The 17,575-nt window shown below is 34.8% G+C and overlaps 1 protein-coding gene across 4 annotated transcripts in view; it reads right to left on the bottom strand.

The window, feature by feature from the left end:
- The window catches only part of krz (beta-arrestin protein kurtz), a 119,275-nt gene that overhangs the window by 57,988 nt on the left and 43,712 nt on the right, over positions 1-17,575 (bottom strand). For all 4 annotated transcript variants that reach the window (XM_072522251.1, XM_072522254.1, XM_072522253.1 and 1 more), the window contains exon 2: positions 2,519-2,675. In XM_072522251.1, coding sequence (XP_072378352.1) covers positions 2,519-2,550 — 32 coding nt within the window. In that variant the 5' untranslated portion in view covers positions 2,551-2,675. The remainder of the gene's footprint in view (positions 1-2,518; positions 2,676-17,575) is intronic.

Below are 17,575 nucleotides of genomic sequence, written 5' to 3'. Positions count from 1 at the left end.
AAAGAAGAGAAATCGATCTTAGTGAAATGGATTTTAAATTTATCAGAAAGACATTTTCCTGTTTCAAAAGTTCAGCTTTTGGATACAGTTCAGAAAATAATGAATTCTACAGAAAGAGAGAAATCATTTATTCATAGCCGTCCCAGTGACAAATGGTTTCGCTTGTTTTTGAGAAGACATCCAGAAATATCTCAAAGAGTGTCACACAATTTAACCCCCAGTTGGGAAAATGTAAGTGAATACAATTTAAGACAGTGGTTCAGTCAAATTGAGGAATACTTAAAGTCAACAGATTTGTTTGATATAACAAAAGAACCCAATCGTGTTTTTAATGCCGATGAGAGTGCATTTTATTTATCACCTAAAGAGGGAAAGGTTTTGGCTAAGAAAGGTGATAAAAATATTTATCGCTCTGCTGGATATCACAAGGAAAATATAACAGTATTGGTAGCAGCTAATGCTGCAGGAAAAATCGCCCCTTCAATGATTGTGTTGGCATATGAAAGAATTCCATCAGCCATATCACAAAGTATTCCAAAAGATTGGGATCTGGGAATTTCAGATAATGGATGGATGTGTTCTAGTACATTTTATGAATACATCTTACAATATACCTATTTAATCCGTGGCTCATTAGAGAAAATATTAAAAAACCTATTTTATTTTTTGCTGATGGGTATGTTTCTCATCTTACGTTGCATGTGTCCAACTTTTGCAAAGAAAATGGAATAGAACTGATAGCTTTGTATCCCAACTCAACCCATCTGCTACAACCTATGGATATATCAGTGTTTAGGCCCTTAAAATTGGCATATAAAATGAAGTTCAAAAGTGAAGAATGGACAATGATGGCAATAAACTTCAGAAATATCATTTTGGCTATGTTTTTGAAAAGTCACTAAATCAGATAAATGAAGAAATTATTCAGCACTGGTGAACGGATCCGTTCTGAATTTACTTTGCCAGTGGATGTATCTGAGGCCTAAAACCTGTGAAATTTCTATTAATAAACAAGATTTTTCAGTAAAATGTAGAATTATTTCTGTATGGCAATGACTGGGTGGCAATAATTGGTATTTTGAAAAATTGTGTGGCAATTATTGGGTTTTTGGCTTTATATGGTTTTTAGCTTTAACTTTCTTATAGTGGCAATGACTGGTCATTTACCTTAGCAAGGAATAAAAGAGTTTACATATTATGCAATTAAAGAAACATAGTAATATATACAGCAGTCGTAAACACGATAAACATAGGTAATGATCAAATAATGCTAAGAGCGTTCATAAGAATTACCACCAAGAGTCCAAAAACTAACCAAAGGAACACAACATCTGCTAAAAAAGAGACAACAGCTCGTAAAAAACTGAACTCATAACATAATAAAACTAACTGAAATCAACAAAATTAAATGAAACGTTATAAGAGAATAAAGGTACATTACTTGTTCCATGCTAGCACTATCAATTGCTAAGTTACATCTGGTTGGTTCTTTAGTGATTAATATTGTTTTAGTTTTGTAAGTTAAGATCTTCTTCTTCTCTTGTTCTCCTTCTTTTTATGGAGACATGACTGTCTATTTTTCAATGTTCCTCCAGTAAGTTGTCGTTCCATCGTTTTCGTGGTCTTCCTACTGATCGTCTTCCTATTGAGGAACCGTCTCTCGCCGTGTTTACTACTCTATTTGTTGTCATTCGGCTTATATGATCGTTCCATTCTACTCTTCTATTTCTTACCCAGTCCTTGATGTTCTCCACCTTGCATCTACGTCGTAATCTGTACTTCTAGCTCTGCGTTGAGATCGTCATATAAACATTTTTGGCTCTTGTGTTGAATCTGTGGACTAGATTTTGTAGACCATCTTCATCTTGGCTTATCAATATTGCGTCGTCTGCTTAACAGACTATCTTGAATTCTTTGGTATCCATTCTGTACACTCTTCCTTTGTTGACACTTTTGATTGAAGATTGACTTGAAATTGAAGAGCATACGGTTCAATGACTCCCCTGTCGCATCCCGTTGCCTACGTCTATAGACTCCGTAAGTTATCCACGTATTCTGACTTCCACTTTGTTGTTTTGGTAGATGTCTTCAATAATTTTGTACTTATTTTAAACTTCCCTTACATTACACAAAAAATGAATTATACTTCTGAGTCTGTGTTGCTGTAATGGTTGTTTAATAATATTTGAAAACTTTATTTGGTATCCCATATTTACCTATTCCTCAACTTTTCAAGCGTTTTTTGAACTTCTTAGGTGTTTATATTAATTTCTTCGTTTATAGTTATTTCTGGTGTTTCTGGCCCTAACGTCATGTGATTTCCCTCTGTATACATAGACTACGAATTCCTTCATCCGCGTTTTTATCCTCATATAAAGTGCCATATTTCATCAATATATCATAGATCTTTGCTTAATTGTCTTAACGTCACGATGTACAATAAACAGTTATGTTTATAAATCACACGAGTAAACAATAAATTATGAATTTAAGAGGAAATAATTTTAATGTAACCAACCTGGTGGCTTGTCGTTTGCCTCCATCGTCCATATCTGGACTAGAGCCGGACGGAGCTAGCCTCGTGCTTTGTGGGTCCGAAGTGGAAAGCAAAGGCACCTTGTGCCCCTCCAGTCTGTTAAAGTGAACAGCGTGATCCTCTTAAAGTACTTGGTCTCCTGAAACAAAAAAGAACTCTATCAATTTTATCAGTTTCGAACTAATTTAATATTATCAACATAGTATTCTTGATGATCGGCTAATTGTACATCTTGGAATTAACTTTGAGCGACCACATGCTGTCTTGACTGATTAATAAACTATGAAACAACTTTAATGGTTATGATGAATTATGGACATGTCTCGTGGGTTATTCTTTAACTAGTTAATAACTGTCCACATAACATGTCAAGACATATTTACTACGTTCTCAACTATCTCAAAGCATATGGACTAAATGGATGGTCCAAATTAAACAAAAACAGTTTTCTCGTTTATAAAATTAATATGTATGTGTTTTGTTTCATTTAATTTAATTTTCCAGCTTTGGTTGAATGTTGCAGATATACCATTTTTCTGATATCATCGGCCACTTTCAATAAACGACAAGCTATTGCTAGTTGTGAAATACGCAGTAAGTGAAAAAATTAGGATCAGATGGGAATCAACGAAAAACGAAGTAGTAGGGAGAAAGCAACTGGTAGTATGAAGAAAGGAATAAAAATGTGACACAGTGTAAGGGCGGGCAAGGAAGCCGTGGTATAAGGTTTATCGTTTTAGGTCGATTTTCCTAATATCTCCTTGGCAAAGGTAGATAAAATCAAATTACAAAATAAAAAATTAAATTTACAGATGAACGACAAAATAATATAATTAACGTTTCCACCAATCAACATCCTCATTTAGTTCGGGAATTCTAGATGCGAAAAGTGAAACACGCAATGATCAAATATATCCCGGAGACAAGCTGACAAACAAATCGTTACCGCCACCATTCGTTATAGTTGAATAGATATTCACGAAATAAGACATTTCCTAACCGACGACAGCGTAAACTTATCTAACGGCCTATTGAAATGGCATTAATTAGATCATTATGTTACGGAACATGCTAGAACTCACCATCGTTTCATTTATTTATACCCCTAACAGCAATTCGCACAATTAAAAACCAGGATATCTCTTAGGGTTAGAGGTGGACTATAGTTACTAATCAGAATATTTAAAAAAAAATAACGAAAAATACTCTACTAATATTTTTCATGGTTATCATTATCAATAATACTGTTCAATACATTTTACAATTCGTATATTTTATTATATTATTGACATAAATTATCAGTGTTAAATTTATTTACAATCTTCCAATACTACACTAAAAACATAATTATTTATATCATTTTTTTTTACTTCAGGCTCCAATATATTTATTAGACTAACTTTCTACAATTTAATTTCCCTTATATGTTTGTCCCGTTATTCTTTTTTAGTCCCCCTCGTGACGTCAGAGCGGTGTTAGTTGTCTTCTTCTTCTTCTTCTTCTTCTTGTGCCACTCCTATCGGAGATTGGAAACCATCAAGGCTATCCTGACCTTGTTTACAGCTGACCTAAAGAGTTCATTAGTGGTATAGCCAAACCACTCTCTCAAATTACGCAACCATGATATTCTTCTACGGCCTGGATTCCGTTTTCCTTCTATTTTTCCTTGCATTATATTTTAAAATAATGCGTATTCATGTCCTCTCATCAGGTAACCCAAATATTCGAGTTTTCTTCGTTTGATCGTTGACAAAATTTTTGGGTCTTTTCCTATCCTTCGCATTACTTCAAAGTTTGTGACTCTTTCAACCCAACTTATCTTCAGCACTCGACGGTAGCACCACATCTCGAAACTTTCAATATTTTTTATGTTTTTCTGTTTGAGAGTCCAGGCCTAGCGTGTTAAATACGTAGCCCCTAAGCATTCTTAATTGTAGAGGGATGCTTATATCTCTGTTGCAGAAGAATTTCATCATCTTTATGAAGGTGGCCCTGGCAATTTCGATACGTCTTTTTATTTCATTGTTTTGGTCTCCAGTTTCGTTTATTGAAGTACCCAAGTATTTGTAACTTGATACTTTTTCAATTTGAATGCCGTTTATACTAATATGTGCTGGTTGTGTCATGTTCTTACTGAAGACCATATACTTGGTTTTTTTGATATTGATACTTATGCCTTAATTGTTACAGGCAATATTTATATTTGTAAGTAATCGTTGTAATTCTTTTACGGTTCTTGCAACTAGTACAGTGTCGTCTGCGTTTCGAATATTATTTACAACCTCTCCATTGATTACGATTCCTTCGTTTGCTTGCAAAAGGGTTTCCTGGTAGATGCTTTTACTATAAACATTAAATAGCAGCGGTTTTTACTTGTAACAACTTGTAATCTCGAACACCAGCTTCATCGCTCGCATAGCCTGAGTAGAACATCGCTGTTAGATTGGGAATAAGTAACGTAGCGAGCAGGTTCACGTAATAATATCGTGAGCCCGAGATTGTAGTATGTATATCAATTCACCGTACCGATACTCTATCAGTATCATTTCTCACAAAAATGTCTCAAGATATGATGTAATATGAACGAACCACACAATGCCGATTAAACATCAATATATTCGACCTGGTCCAAAGTGGACAATGTGCGAATGTCTTCCTATTGTTACGCCAAGCCCTTGCTACGCCCCTGATCGAACCTTCGCGGCGGTCGGAGAAGCGATACGGCTGTCATGACGTGCATCGAGAGAATCTCGCTGGGTTTTGGAAGCGTTTAGAAGAGTAAGGCGAAATATATATAAGAGCAATTTAGATTTTAAAGTCAGTCATCGTGTTTTAGTGTTAGTGTTAAAAAGACTTTAAATAAATAATTAAAATGAACATTATCTTGGTGTCAGAATTGGAATATTTAAATAAATTATATGAAAAATAGCTACAAGACTTGGTGATTTAAAAGTGATTAATTTACGACGTGAATTGGAACATAGAGAATTAAATTCTGTCGGGAAAAAGGCTGAATTAGGACAACGGCTGGAGGATGCCCTGCGAGAAGAAGGTTTTGATCCAGTAACATATGCATTTGGAGGCAAGAATGCTGCTGTGATTTCGTTGATTGCATCGTTGAAAAACAAAGTTTCTGGTGATATTTGAAAAGTTGCTTCTGATATTTCCAAAGTTTCTACGGACAATGTTTCTTTAGAAAATAAAGTCATTTCTGCGATTTCTTCACTTGACGACAAAATATCTTCGTTGAAAACAAAGTTGCTGCCGATATTTCGTCTTTTAAAGAAAAGATAAAAGGGATTGCAAAGATTTCCTCTTTTGAACAGAAACTGAAAGACATTGAAAAGAATATGGAGAACAGTTAAGTTCTAAAACTAGTTTTCTGGTTACTGGTTCTGGTTAAATAAGAAAATTATGATACTTTGCATAAGGTTTACGGGAATGATTACCTATCTCGTGCCAGAGTTTTGATGTGGTAGGATAGCCCAGACCTGCTACTTTAAAAATTTATGGAACAACCGCTCTATTTGCCAGATTTAGCACGCTGCGACTTCTTTTAACTGTTTCCAAAAATCAAATCTTGCTTGTTCGAAATTAAGCGATCACAACAAAAAACACAACAATGTTAAGCACCAATGGCACATTTCGAAAAACTTATATTTTCCTATAAGCAATTTCCGTAAGATTCCGCAACTCACAATACGAGGTTTGTCTTTTTAGTGTTGCATCTAGCTGCTTAGAGGGTGCCCCCAATAAAATCTTCCGACACAAATGTAACCTCAATCTTTTGTTGACATAAATCGAGAGTTTCATTACGATACAACAAGGCGTGTAGATACAATGAATTTTTGAAATTAACAAGTCGGTCGAAAAATGGATCCTAGCCGAGAACATTATTGTGGTCGCTCCAATCTCAGCGACGAATTTGAGCCAGGTCCATCCAAATCAGTAGTCACGCATTAAAATATTGATGCGGTTCGTGCTAATTAAGGATGATCGCCATGTAACATACCGGGAGATAGAGGCATATTTGGGCATTTCAAAGACAATTAAAAAGATCCTAAATGAAGAACTGGCTGTTACGAATTTGATTTAACGTTGGATCCCTCATTTGATGATGAGTTTTGTATTTACTCCTACGAACCAAACAAAAATCGTCAATCCGCTGCATGGGTGTTTCACGATAAGGAAAAACCAACAAAAGTGATCCGTGCTCGAAGTGTGTCAAAGTAAATGGTCGCAACTTTTGTGTCAAAATATGGTCATGTGGCAACAAATGCTTTAGAAGATCGAAGAACGATTACTTCTGATTGGTATATAACCGTTTGTTTACCAGAAGTTGTCGCAAAACTTGGACAAAGCAACACACAACGGCGAATAATCCTACATCAGTACAATGCAAGTGTTCACACTGCCAAAAGATAATAGAGTTTTGGAGCTTCAGAACATCGAATTGTTAAATCATCCACCGTATGCCCCGACCTACTTCTTCACGTTCCCAAAGATGAAGAATTAAATATGGGGGCAGCAATTCCAGTCGCCATCGATGCCTTTAAAACAGCGATGTTGGGGTGTCAATGGAAGACTGTAATAACTGTTTTACGAATTGGTTCAAACGTATGCAAAAGTGTATCGATTTTGGTGGTACATACGTTAAAAAGCAATACAGTACTTTAGGCCTATATATTTTTTGTCTTTATGGCTATATACAAAACTAAAAAGACAACCCTTATAGCACAAAATAAAGACCAAAAGATTAATTTATTCTCAAGGGACTTGTACAATTAACATGTTTGCTCAAACTACCTTGTAGGTCCTAGAGACTGCTTATACCAAAATAATTGATCAGGCATGGCTGTTAAGTTTGTAGTTACGTGTGTAGTCAAAATTAGGGCTTCTAGGTTCTTCTGCGTTCCTATTTAACATCCCACCTCTAAAATTGGCCGTCGCGTGCGAGATTCTTTCCTATCGATTTCATTTTCAACGTTTCTAGTCGCCGACGAAAGTATTCCTGCAAATTTTCTTCATTATTGTCCTTACGGTCGTGCTTTTAGGGATTAATCACGTAATAAACATGAAAACGGTTAGACGTTTCTCGCTGTTACAAAGCGCCGAAAAAAAAAACGGCATTATGAGCACCGCCATAAAATGCCAACTCCGCTGGATATTTCAGTGCAATTGAAATGGCTAAAAAGAGTTTCAAGGACTCGTGCAAAGCAACGTTTGAAGTTTGGTCTACTTCGGTTGGATTCTGATGTTTTAATACAATTATATAATATCTGGCTAGCCTCATTCGTTTGATGTTGTAAAGCAAACTTTGTGGTCGGTAAAATAAATATAATACTTTAGAGATGAAATTTAAATTGTCAACGTCCATTAGTACATTGTCAACGTAGTCTTTTAAACCACTATTGCTAACAACTCATGAATATTTCACAGAATTTCATTTCAAAGAGAACGACCTCATGAATATTTTAAAATAATCAAATTGCTCTCAATAAATGCATCATCGAGCCGACGAAATCATGCTTAAAGTACCTCTATTTTCTGATTGCATTTTATATCAGTTTTCGATCGGCATCTCCGACATTTTCCGACCTCTTTTACAGTATTTTATGCATATTTGCAATACGTTTCTCTTTAGTCAGGTACAATTATTTCTCACTAGACTCATGGCAAAGAGAAAAAAAGTAAAATCGGTAAGATAGTTTCGAAACAAATTCAGATTTCTGCTTTAATCTGAACCTTCTATAAATACAAGGTATAACAGACGTTGATATACGTTGATTCGAAACTATCTTACGGATTTTTCTATCAGATGTCGCTATTGCGTCCATAACGAAGCCATTTTATTGTTGCTTCCTAAAAGACAGAGAAGATTATTTTTCACGTTAAGAACGGCTATGAATAACTGTTCTGATGAGACTTATTAAGTCGAAATACGTATCAACAGATACATAGACGCTTTGAACATGAAATCAAATCTTTGCTGTCTTTTTCATTTTATTCGGATCTACTCTGTATGAGTACAAGAAACAAATTCGTTATGGATTTCTGCTTAGTTGATAGACATGTCGTGGAATGCAAATTTTAGATTCCCCATGTCTCTATTAACATCTTTATCAACGTCTGTTATACCTTGCATTTATAGAAGGTTCAGATTAAAGCAGAAATCTGAATTTGTTTCGAAACTATCTTACCGATTTTTCTATCAGATGTCGCTAATGCGTCCATAACGAAGCCATTTTATTGTTGCTTCCTAAAAGACAGAGATTATTTTTCACGTTAAGAACGGCTATGAATAACTGTTCTGATGAGACTTATTAAGTCGAAATACGTATCAACAGATACATAGACGCTTTGAACGTGAAATCAAATCTTTGCTGTCTTTTTCATTTTCATTTTAGAAAAAAAGTAGTTTTAGAGTATAATTAAAACTGCAAAATATATATGTGTATTATCATTTCCTACTGCTGTCATGTAGCTTCTTCAAATAAAAAAAAAAATTTAAACTATTTGTCCTTTGTCTCGTGTTGTATAAATGTATCAGTTAATGTTTATGCCATTCACCAAATTGTTGGATAGCCTATAATTTTGACGAAATGGCCCTGAATATGCTCTAGGGGCGAAAGAACTTTAAAGGGCAAGATATAAAAAACTGTGCTCGATATCTGCCTTTTATTTGATTAATAGTTATTTATTGTACAAGACGATAAAATTGTACTTTATCTTCGAGAGCGTTTTTTAGCGTCGAGACGTCAGTCGAGACGCTAATTATGCTCGAGAAGATAATGCGATTTTATCGTCGTGTGCAATAAAACATTTTTTTCTATAGCAAGACTTCAAGTTCAGGCGAAAAATAGGATTTCAAAGAAAATTGTAATTTTTAGCACAAAAATCGCAATTGTGTTGCTCCGTTGCTAGGGATATGAATTAATCTGTCAACAAATGTTACGTTTTGGTTTTTGCGGAGAACATTGTTGCGTTTTGTGTACAAAGTGAATAAATACGAAATGGACGGAAAGAAATTGACACAAGAAAAGGAAAACCTGCCATCAGATGTAGAAAATGCAGCGTTGGAAGCAGAAAGTTTATTGTTGCCACAAAAATCTAGTATGATATATGAGAAAGAATACCAGTCTTTTAAAAAGTGGAAAAGCATTAAGAATATCAATGGCGTGAGTGAAAAAATACTTCTGGCGTATTTTTCTGAAGCGTCATTATGGTCGTATTATTCGATGCTGAAGCGTACGTTGTCGGTGAATGAAAATTGCGACATTTCTAAATTCAGCAAGTTAACCACCTTACTAAAAAACCTGAGTGGAGGATACAAAGCTAAAAAGTCCAAAATCCTGGAGTCAGATGACATTATTAAATTTCTGACAGAAGCTCCTGATGACGTCTATTTGTTGATGAAGGTTATTGCTATTTTTGGTGTGCATGGAGCGATTAGGTTCGATGAATTGTAAAAGTTAGAAGTGTTTAACGTGAACGACAGAACATCGGTGATAATCGTTTCATTATCTGATACTAAAACCAAGCAGGAAAGGTCGTTTTGTATTACTGACAAGAAAAGTGGACTGAGTTTCTTGGAAATTGTGAGAAAGTATATTGCCTTGCGCCCCAAAAACGTATCTCACAGTAAGTTTTTTGTAAATTACCGACAGCAAAAGTGCACTACTCAACCAGTGGGGATTAACACTATATATAATATCCCCAAGAAGATTGCAGATTTTTTGAAACTTGCAAATTCAGAAATGTACACGGGGCATTGTTTCCGTCGTTCTTCAGCTATTATGGTCGCAAATTCTGGAGCTGATCTAGTAAAAGTTAAACGTTTAGGTGGATGGAAATCGTCATCTGTTGCAGAATCTTACATTGAAGAGTCAATAAGCAATAAGATTGCTGTATCCAAGTGTATACTTGGCGGACCAGAAAATCAATCCAGTACCTCGAATCAAGTGTTTAATCAAACGAGTACAAGTTGTGATGCTCCAAAAATAGATATTTCTAATAATGTTAATTGTAAAATTTCAGTTGTTTTTAATCCTTAATGTGTTTAAATTTGTAAATTTTATTGAATAAAAAAAAGTTAAAACATTTTATCTACCTTTGCTGTTAAAGTGTCACTTTATCTACCCTTGCGGTTAAAGTGATACTTTATCTACTCAAAACAGTTGTTATAGCAACACTTTAACATTAACTATGGAAAAAAAGTTCATTTATTCGAGAATTAAACCATATATCACTTAATTATATTTAGAGTATCAGACACTCATTATTTGTCATTATTTAATTTATCTGAATCAAATTTCACTCTTTTTAAGCTTTTTTTTTATAGATTTTGACAATAAGGGATAGTTTTCACTTTTAAAAAATAAAAAGCTTCCGTCGGCACAATATAGATTTTGAAGTAGAAACTAGGTTGAACTTAATCCCAAATTTTTATGGAAATCGGTCTTTTTCGAAAAATTTGTGAGGTTTTGTCCTATTTAAAGCTTCGTTTCCTGGGCTAAAACCCTTTCGTGTTCGGAAATAATAATCTTAATCTGGGTTTTGTTCCATTATAGACTCAATTATAATGCTCTTACGTGGTTCTGGAATTTTAGATACATATTTTCGTGGAATTTACAATTGAACCGAGGACGAAACTTTTGTCAAGGTATAAACAAATAAATATTTCTAAGCTTTCATCTAAATAAATCCTCTCTTTGTCGGGAAATTTTACTATTTACTCAATTTCTCCGAATTTATTCAACCCCCTTCTCGAGATAATTAGATAAAAGATTCCGACATAGTTGCGAATTTGCACTTAGACAAGCAGGTTAGTTTGAAGTGTCAACATCTTTCAGTAAGTGACTATGGTTTTCAAAAGAATTCTAAGCCAGCAAAAATTGAAAGATGCTTTGGAAGAAGCTGTTGACGGAATTCAATACAAATATGTATTCATGATATTTATGTATATTGTAGTCTATAGGCTTTATATCGGTTATTTGAGCCTTGTTTTCTTTTACAATGGGTAGGTTAGGTTAGGTAGGACGCTAACCTGGCCCATCAGCCCTCCTCTGTTATCCGGGCTTGTGACCGGCTGTGGACAGAAAAGACCAAATGTATGACAACATCTAAATATCCACTACCATGAAATGAAAAAGACAGTCAAGATTTGATTTCACGTAGAAAGCGTCTATGTATCTGTTTATACGTATTTACGAAAAATTATACGAAAAATAAATCTTTCCTGTCTTTAAGAAGCAACACTAAAATGGCTTCGAAACGGACGCAATAGCGACATCTAATAATAAATCCGTAAAATAGTTTCGAAACAATTCAGATTTCTGCCTTAATCTGAGCCTTCTAAAAATTGCAAGCCAAAGCAGACGTTGACAAAGATGTTAATAGAGACATGGGGAATCTAAAATTTGCATTCCACGACATGTCTCCTCAACTAAGCAGAAATCATTAGCGAATTGGTTTCTTGTACTCATACAGAGTAGATCCGAATAAAATGAAATAGACAGTCAAGATTTGATTTCACGTACAAAGCGTCTATGTATCTGTTTATACGTATTTCGCCTTAATAAGGCTCATCAGAACAGCTATTCCTAGGCGTTCTCAACGTGAAAAATAAATCTTTCCTGTCTTTAAGAAGCAACACTAAAATGGCATCGAAACGGACGCAATAGCGACATCTAATAATAAATCCGTAAAATAGTTTCGAAACACAATTCAGATTTCTGCCTTAATCTGAGCCTTCTAAAAATTGCAAGGCAAAGCAGACGTTGATAAAGATGTTAATAGAGACATGGGGAATCTAAAATTTGCATTCTACGACATGTCTCCTCCACTAAGCAGAAATCATTAGCGAATTGGTTTCTAGTACTCGTACAGAGTAGATCCGAATAAAATGAAAAATACAGTCAAGATTTGATTTCACGTACAAAGCGTCTATGTATCTGTTGATACGTATTTCGCCTTAATAAGGCTCATCAGAACAGTTACAGTAAGCCTTGTAAGTAATGAACTAGTTCAGGATCAGTTCAGAATCCTCTTAGTAATCGGATCGTACGCAAGCGCAATTCATAATCAGTTTATGATTGATTTACACCACGAACGAATTTTGAAGTGGATCCAATTCAGCTTTCCACCATCTTTCTTTCGCTTTTATCTCAGTCTTCAGTGCGTGGTTTATTTTATTTGACAGCCTGATTTGCTGTACCGCAGCTCTTTTGGATTTTGGATATATTCCATCAATCAATCAGCAAGAAATTAAACGATGTAAAAACTAAATTATAAACTATCTAGACTCAAACAAATAAATACTACACTTAGATAATGAAAAGAACGAATAAATAACACAAAGAACGAAAAGTAAACAGTTATATGCGCCAACGCTAACGAATCACCTGTTTGGTTTAAAGTGGGTGGTTCTTTGGTTTAAAGCACAGAGTCACAGAGCACAGAAAAATGTTTTGAAGTATTTTGAAATTCCTATTGCGCATGTACAAACTCTAAGTTCTCTTCAGATTCCAAGGATCGGTTAAACTGGTTCTAAACTACGAATTAAGCAACCGCTAACGACAAGATTTCGGACTAGCATTTTTTACATTGCGCATGCGAAAGAATCCTGAGCTAGTCCATTACTGGTACCGCGAACGAAACTTATCAATATAATTTGACTTTTCTTCTAGATGTAATTGATGCCGTATACATCCCTCCTGCAGTAGAAAAAGTTACTGATCAATAGGACATCTATCACGATAACAATTTTGAAGATACCAGAGCTTCGCAGGATATTGCAGGAACTTTTGAGGGATACAGAAGTACAAATTATTAAACTGATTATAACTCATCAGACGAAAAGTTTTGAAAACGAAAAGATAGCGTCTTTTATCTAAATCTAGAAATAACTTGCGATGTCCGAGACGGCAGGTACATGGCCAAACGGAGCAATTGACTATACTCATGCACTGATTTGATATGATGCCAAGAAAAAGAGAACATTACATGATCTTGCGGGAAAAACACCACTCGAACATTTCTTTTTATTTTTTGATGAGGTTGGATAAAGTTGGTAGTTAAAGCCAGAATCTCTATTTCAAGACGAAGTTGTGAATTAAAATTTTATTTCTATATAACACAATAATAGGGAAATATATTAAAATGCGTTTGTGGAATTATAGTAAGATGAGAAAATGAAACGAAGCGAATGCTTTCTTGTTATGGCAGAACAATTTGTATAAAATATCTTTCAAATCAAAAGGAATTCCAAAGTAAAGGTAGAATACCTAAAAATACGGAACGATGAGAAAGATTCCGAATTAGAAATGAGCAGTATTACGAAGAAAAAATGGAGAATACAAATATGTTTGGTATATAATATTCAAAGAACAAAAATTACGAGGAGAGACATATAGAATAGAATGCTGCAGGGCAAAAAAGCGATACGCATTTTAAACTCTTTATTATGGTCTAAATATATTAAACAAGAAACCAAAATGACAATTTATCGAATCTTGGAAGAGTCTATCACGACTTTTGGGACAGAAGTTTGGAGGTTGTCAAAAAAGGATAGGAAAAGAATTGAAGTAGTTGAAATATATTATCTAAGGAGAGCGTGTGGTATATCCAAAAACAATCACAGAAGAAATGAAAATATTAAAAGGAGGACAAATTTTCCACTGCAGATAGTGTTGAAACTAGACAACTATTTAGTGTGGTATGGTCACAAACAAATGGATGAAGATATATGGTCAAGGCAAGCAATATTTTACATACCACATCAAAGAAGAAGAGGAAGGTCGTTAATTGTCTGCGAGGAGAATATAAGGCGATAATGAGTTACAGAACCATCGAAGAAAAATAATGAAGGGATAGAAAACGAAAAGTATTTTTTTCTTAAATAGACTTGAGCGCTTCGAGTAAATTTCGAAAAATTCGGCATTACCAGGTCTATGGAAACCAAAAATATCGTTCTACAGAGCAAAAAGGTTTGGGAAACATTGATTTATTATACAATAAGACGTTCATACAAATATTGCTTCAAAAAAATTCTTAAAAATTTTTTGTAGGCGAACAAATATACTAAATCGACAGTTTTTGTTTACGCTGATAATTACGATTTTTAACTTTTCAATATCGATTTTAGAACTCTTTATAAACAAGTAATAAATCCACCTACCACTACTAAAAAAATATTCTTTTGAATAACTTACATTAATTGCGGTAACGTATTTTAGTTTTAATATTAAACTTTTTTCAGTTATTTTTAAATTGTTTATTTCACGTTTTAAAAATGTGAGAATCAAGGTAGCTACACCATTGATATAATAACAAATCAGGATTATTATTTTTAAACAGAAAAATTACTTACTCCCAATTTTTTCTGATAAATATTGCTTTCAGAGAAATCTTAAAACAATATTATTGTTGGAAACTTCGACTTAATCTCCACTAATTGTTTGGGGAAAGTTTATTAAATTTCTTTCCTCGAAGAATAAAGTACCAAATATTTTAGGACCATGGAAATGTTAAAAGATATTTCTTCGATCTAACTTAGCAGACTTCAAGGCGTTGATTCAGTATGTGTTTGCTTTTATCAAGTTGTACTTAAGAAAATATTAAAGAATAATCCTTTGATTTAGCACATTTCATTTATACCGGGTTTTGAATATCTGGCAATCTTTGAATGATCACCGTTCACTACTTTTTGAGACAGCGTCACACACACGTGGCTTATCGACTTGAGACCCACTACGACTGCGATTAATTTTGACCAGACTCAACCCTTATCTGAGTGAGCGGCCGTCACCCTGGCGTCAGAGTTGTTTTTAAAAAACAGCAAATTTGTTTACACTTATATATTATTATGAATATAGACATCAGGTACAGTCTGTTCGAAGTATGTAGAACGTTGGAAGACGTTTAGTTTTGACCAAGGCAATTCTTACTTAGTCATATTTTCAGGCAAATGCCTCAATCACTCTTGCTAGTACCCAATACAGAGGAGGAGTGTTGTCTTACAATTGTTGGAGATGTTGCCATAAATTGAGTCTATTTTCGGGAATGTTGATCACATCATTTTCAGGGAATGAGGTGAGAGATTGTCCAATCAAGAAGTGTCTAGGAATAAGGTAAGTAAAATCAGAGGGATCGTTTGAAAGGGAGCAGTCCAGGACCCTACGCATATGATGCTTTGCGCTTTTCTGGATGAGACAAGAAAATCTTTAAGAGAACGGGAGCTTTCCTTTTCTTTTAAAAATTTATAAAATTTAAACTAGTTACGAGCACCAAGAAAGTTCGTGGTGTGGGAACTGAATATTATCTGAGGGAGACCTCTACGGCTAATAAAGCGTTTTAGAGCGAGAAGAAACTTTTCTGTAGAGAGGCCGGAAACGACTTCAATATGAACAGCTCTAGTCGACAGGCAAAAGAAAAGAGCAATACAGGATTTTATTAAAGGAGCCTTGCGGATGTAGAAAGCCTTTATCTGGTAGAGAGCGCCAAAATCTAATCCGATATAATTGAACATTTAAAAGGAGTTTAAACGTTCTTTTGGTAAATCTGTCATAATCTGGGTAGCGGTTTTGGAACGAAACTTAAAACAAACCATAAATTGATGAATGACCTCTTTGACTTCTCATAGTCGATTCAAAGGCCAATATTTGAGACGAATTAGGGACAGTGTCTGACATGTTCTCGAGAATGAGACGGACTACACGATTTTTTGAGGGAAGGACAAAAAGGTATCTTTGATCAAAGGTAAAGTCTGAGTTTCCAAGGCCGCCTACCATCCGGAGCATTTCATTCTCATCCAAAAAGGGATTTAGGAGTAAAAGACACTTATTAGATACAGCTTTATCTTTTTTAAGCTTAGCAATGGAATATGATTTTTACGGTCTGCAAAAGGAAATATGGCGCTTCATAAGAGGTCAAAGAACGGAGGTAAAGGAACTAATAGAACCAAAACAAGAACCTATAGAAATAGGCAGCGGAATAAGACAAGGGGATTCATTGAGCCCCATGCTCGTCAATTTGATCATGGATGAAATCATCAAAAGCGTTAACAAAGGAAGAGGATACAGAATGGGAAACAAAGAAATCAAAATACTCTGTTACGCAGACGACGCAATATTGCTAGCCCAAGATGAAGATAGTCTGCAAAGACTGGTCCACAGATTTAACATAAGAGCAAAAGAATTTAATATGAAAATCTCATCTCAGAAAACTAAAACAATAGTAGTCAGCAAAGAACCAACCAGATGTAAAATAGAAATTGATGGCATCAGTATTGAACAAGTAATGGAAATAAAATACCTGGGAATTACAGTGTCTAGCTACGTAGACCTGAACAAAGTAGTGAGGGATCAAGAACAAAAAGCAAATAGACTGGCAGGATGCCTTAATAACACTATATGGCGAAACAGACACATTAGAGAATTTATAAAGTCAGTGTAAGAGCAATAATGACATATGCCTCAGAAACAAGACCCGACACAGCCACAACGCAAAGGCTACTGGAAACTGTAGAGATTACTGAGAAGAATTACAGGAAATACGCAGATCGATCTTCTGGTATTCCGTTCTTTGAAACTATGAATCATAAGTATTTAAATTTGTTTGTGCCTTTTATTTGTCGATCTTTCTTATACTTCAAGGTTTTTTAGTGCTTCTTCTGATTTATTCATCCAGCTGTATCCCAGGTAAGAACTCCTACAGGAACACTGTTTTTTAAAGAATTGTCGCTCCTATATCGCTTCAGAGCTGCATTCTTTAAGATGAAGAAACTGTTATGTGGAAACAATATTACTTTAAGTCTGACAATTAGATTAGTGAGATGTTATGTGTCCTCTACTCTTTTGTATGGTGTCGAAGGTTGGACTTTGACGGATACACTTCTCAAGAAACTAGAAGCCTTTGAAATCTGGGTGTATCGGAGAATCCTATGAATAAGTTGGGTGGATAGAGTTCGTAACGAAGTTGTTTTGCATCGGATGGGAAAAGTTACGGAAGTCGTCAAAACAGTTAAAAATCGCAAACTTC

This window comes from Diabrotica undecimpunctata, chromosome 2 (genome assembly GCF_040954645.1).
Source record: "Diabrotica undecimpunctata isolate CICGRU chromosome 2, icDiaUnde3, whole genome shotgun sequence".
In the NCBI taxonomy this organism is placed as follows: Eukaryota; Metazoa; Arthropoda; class Insecta; order Coleoptera; family Chrysomelidae; genus Diabrotica; species Diabrotica undecimpunctata.
Note: the sequence above shows the minus strand (reverse complement) of the source record. Positions and strands in the feature narration are given on the sequence as shown.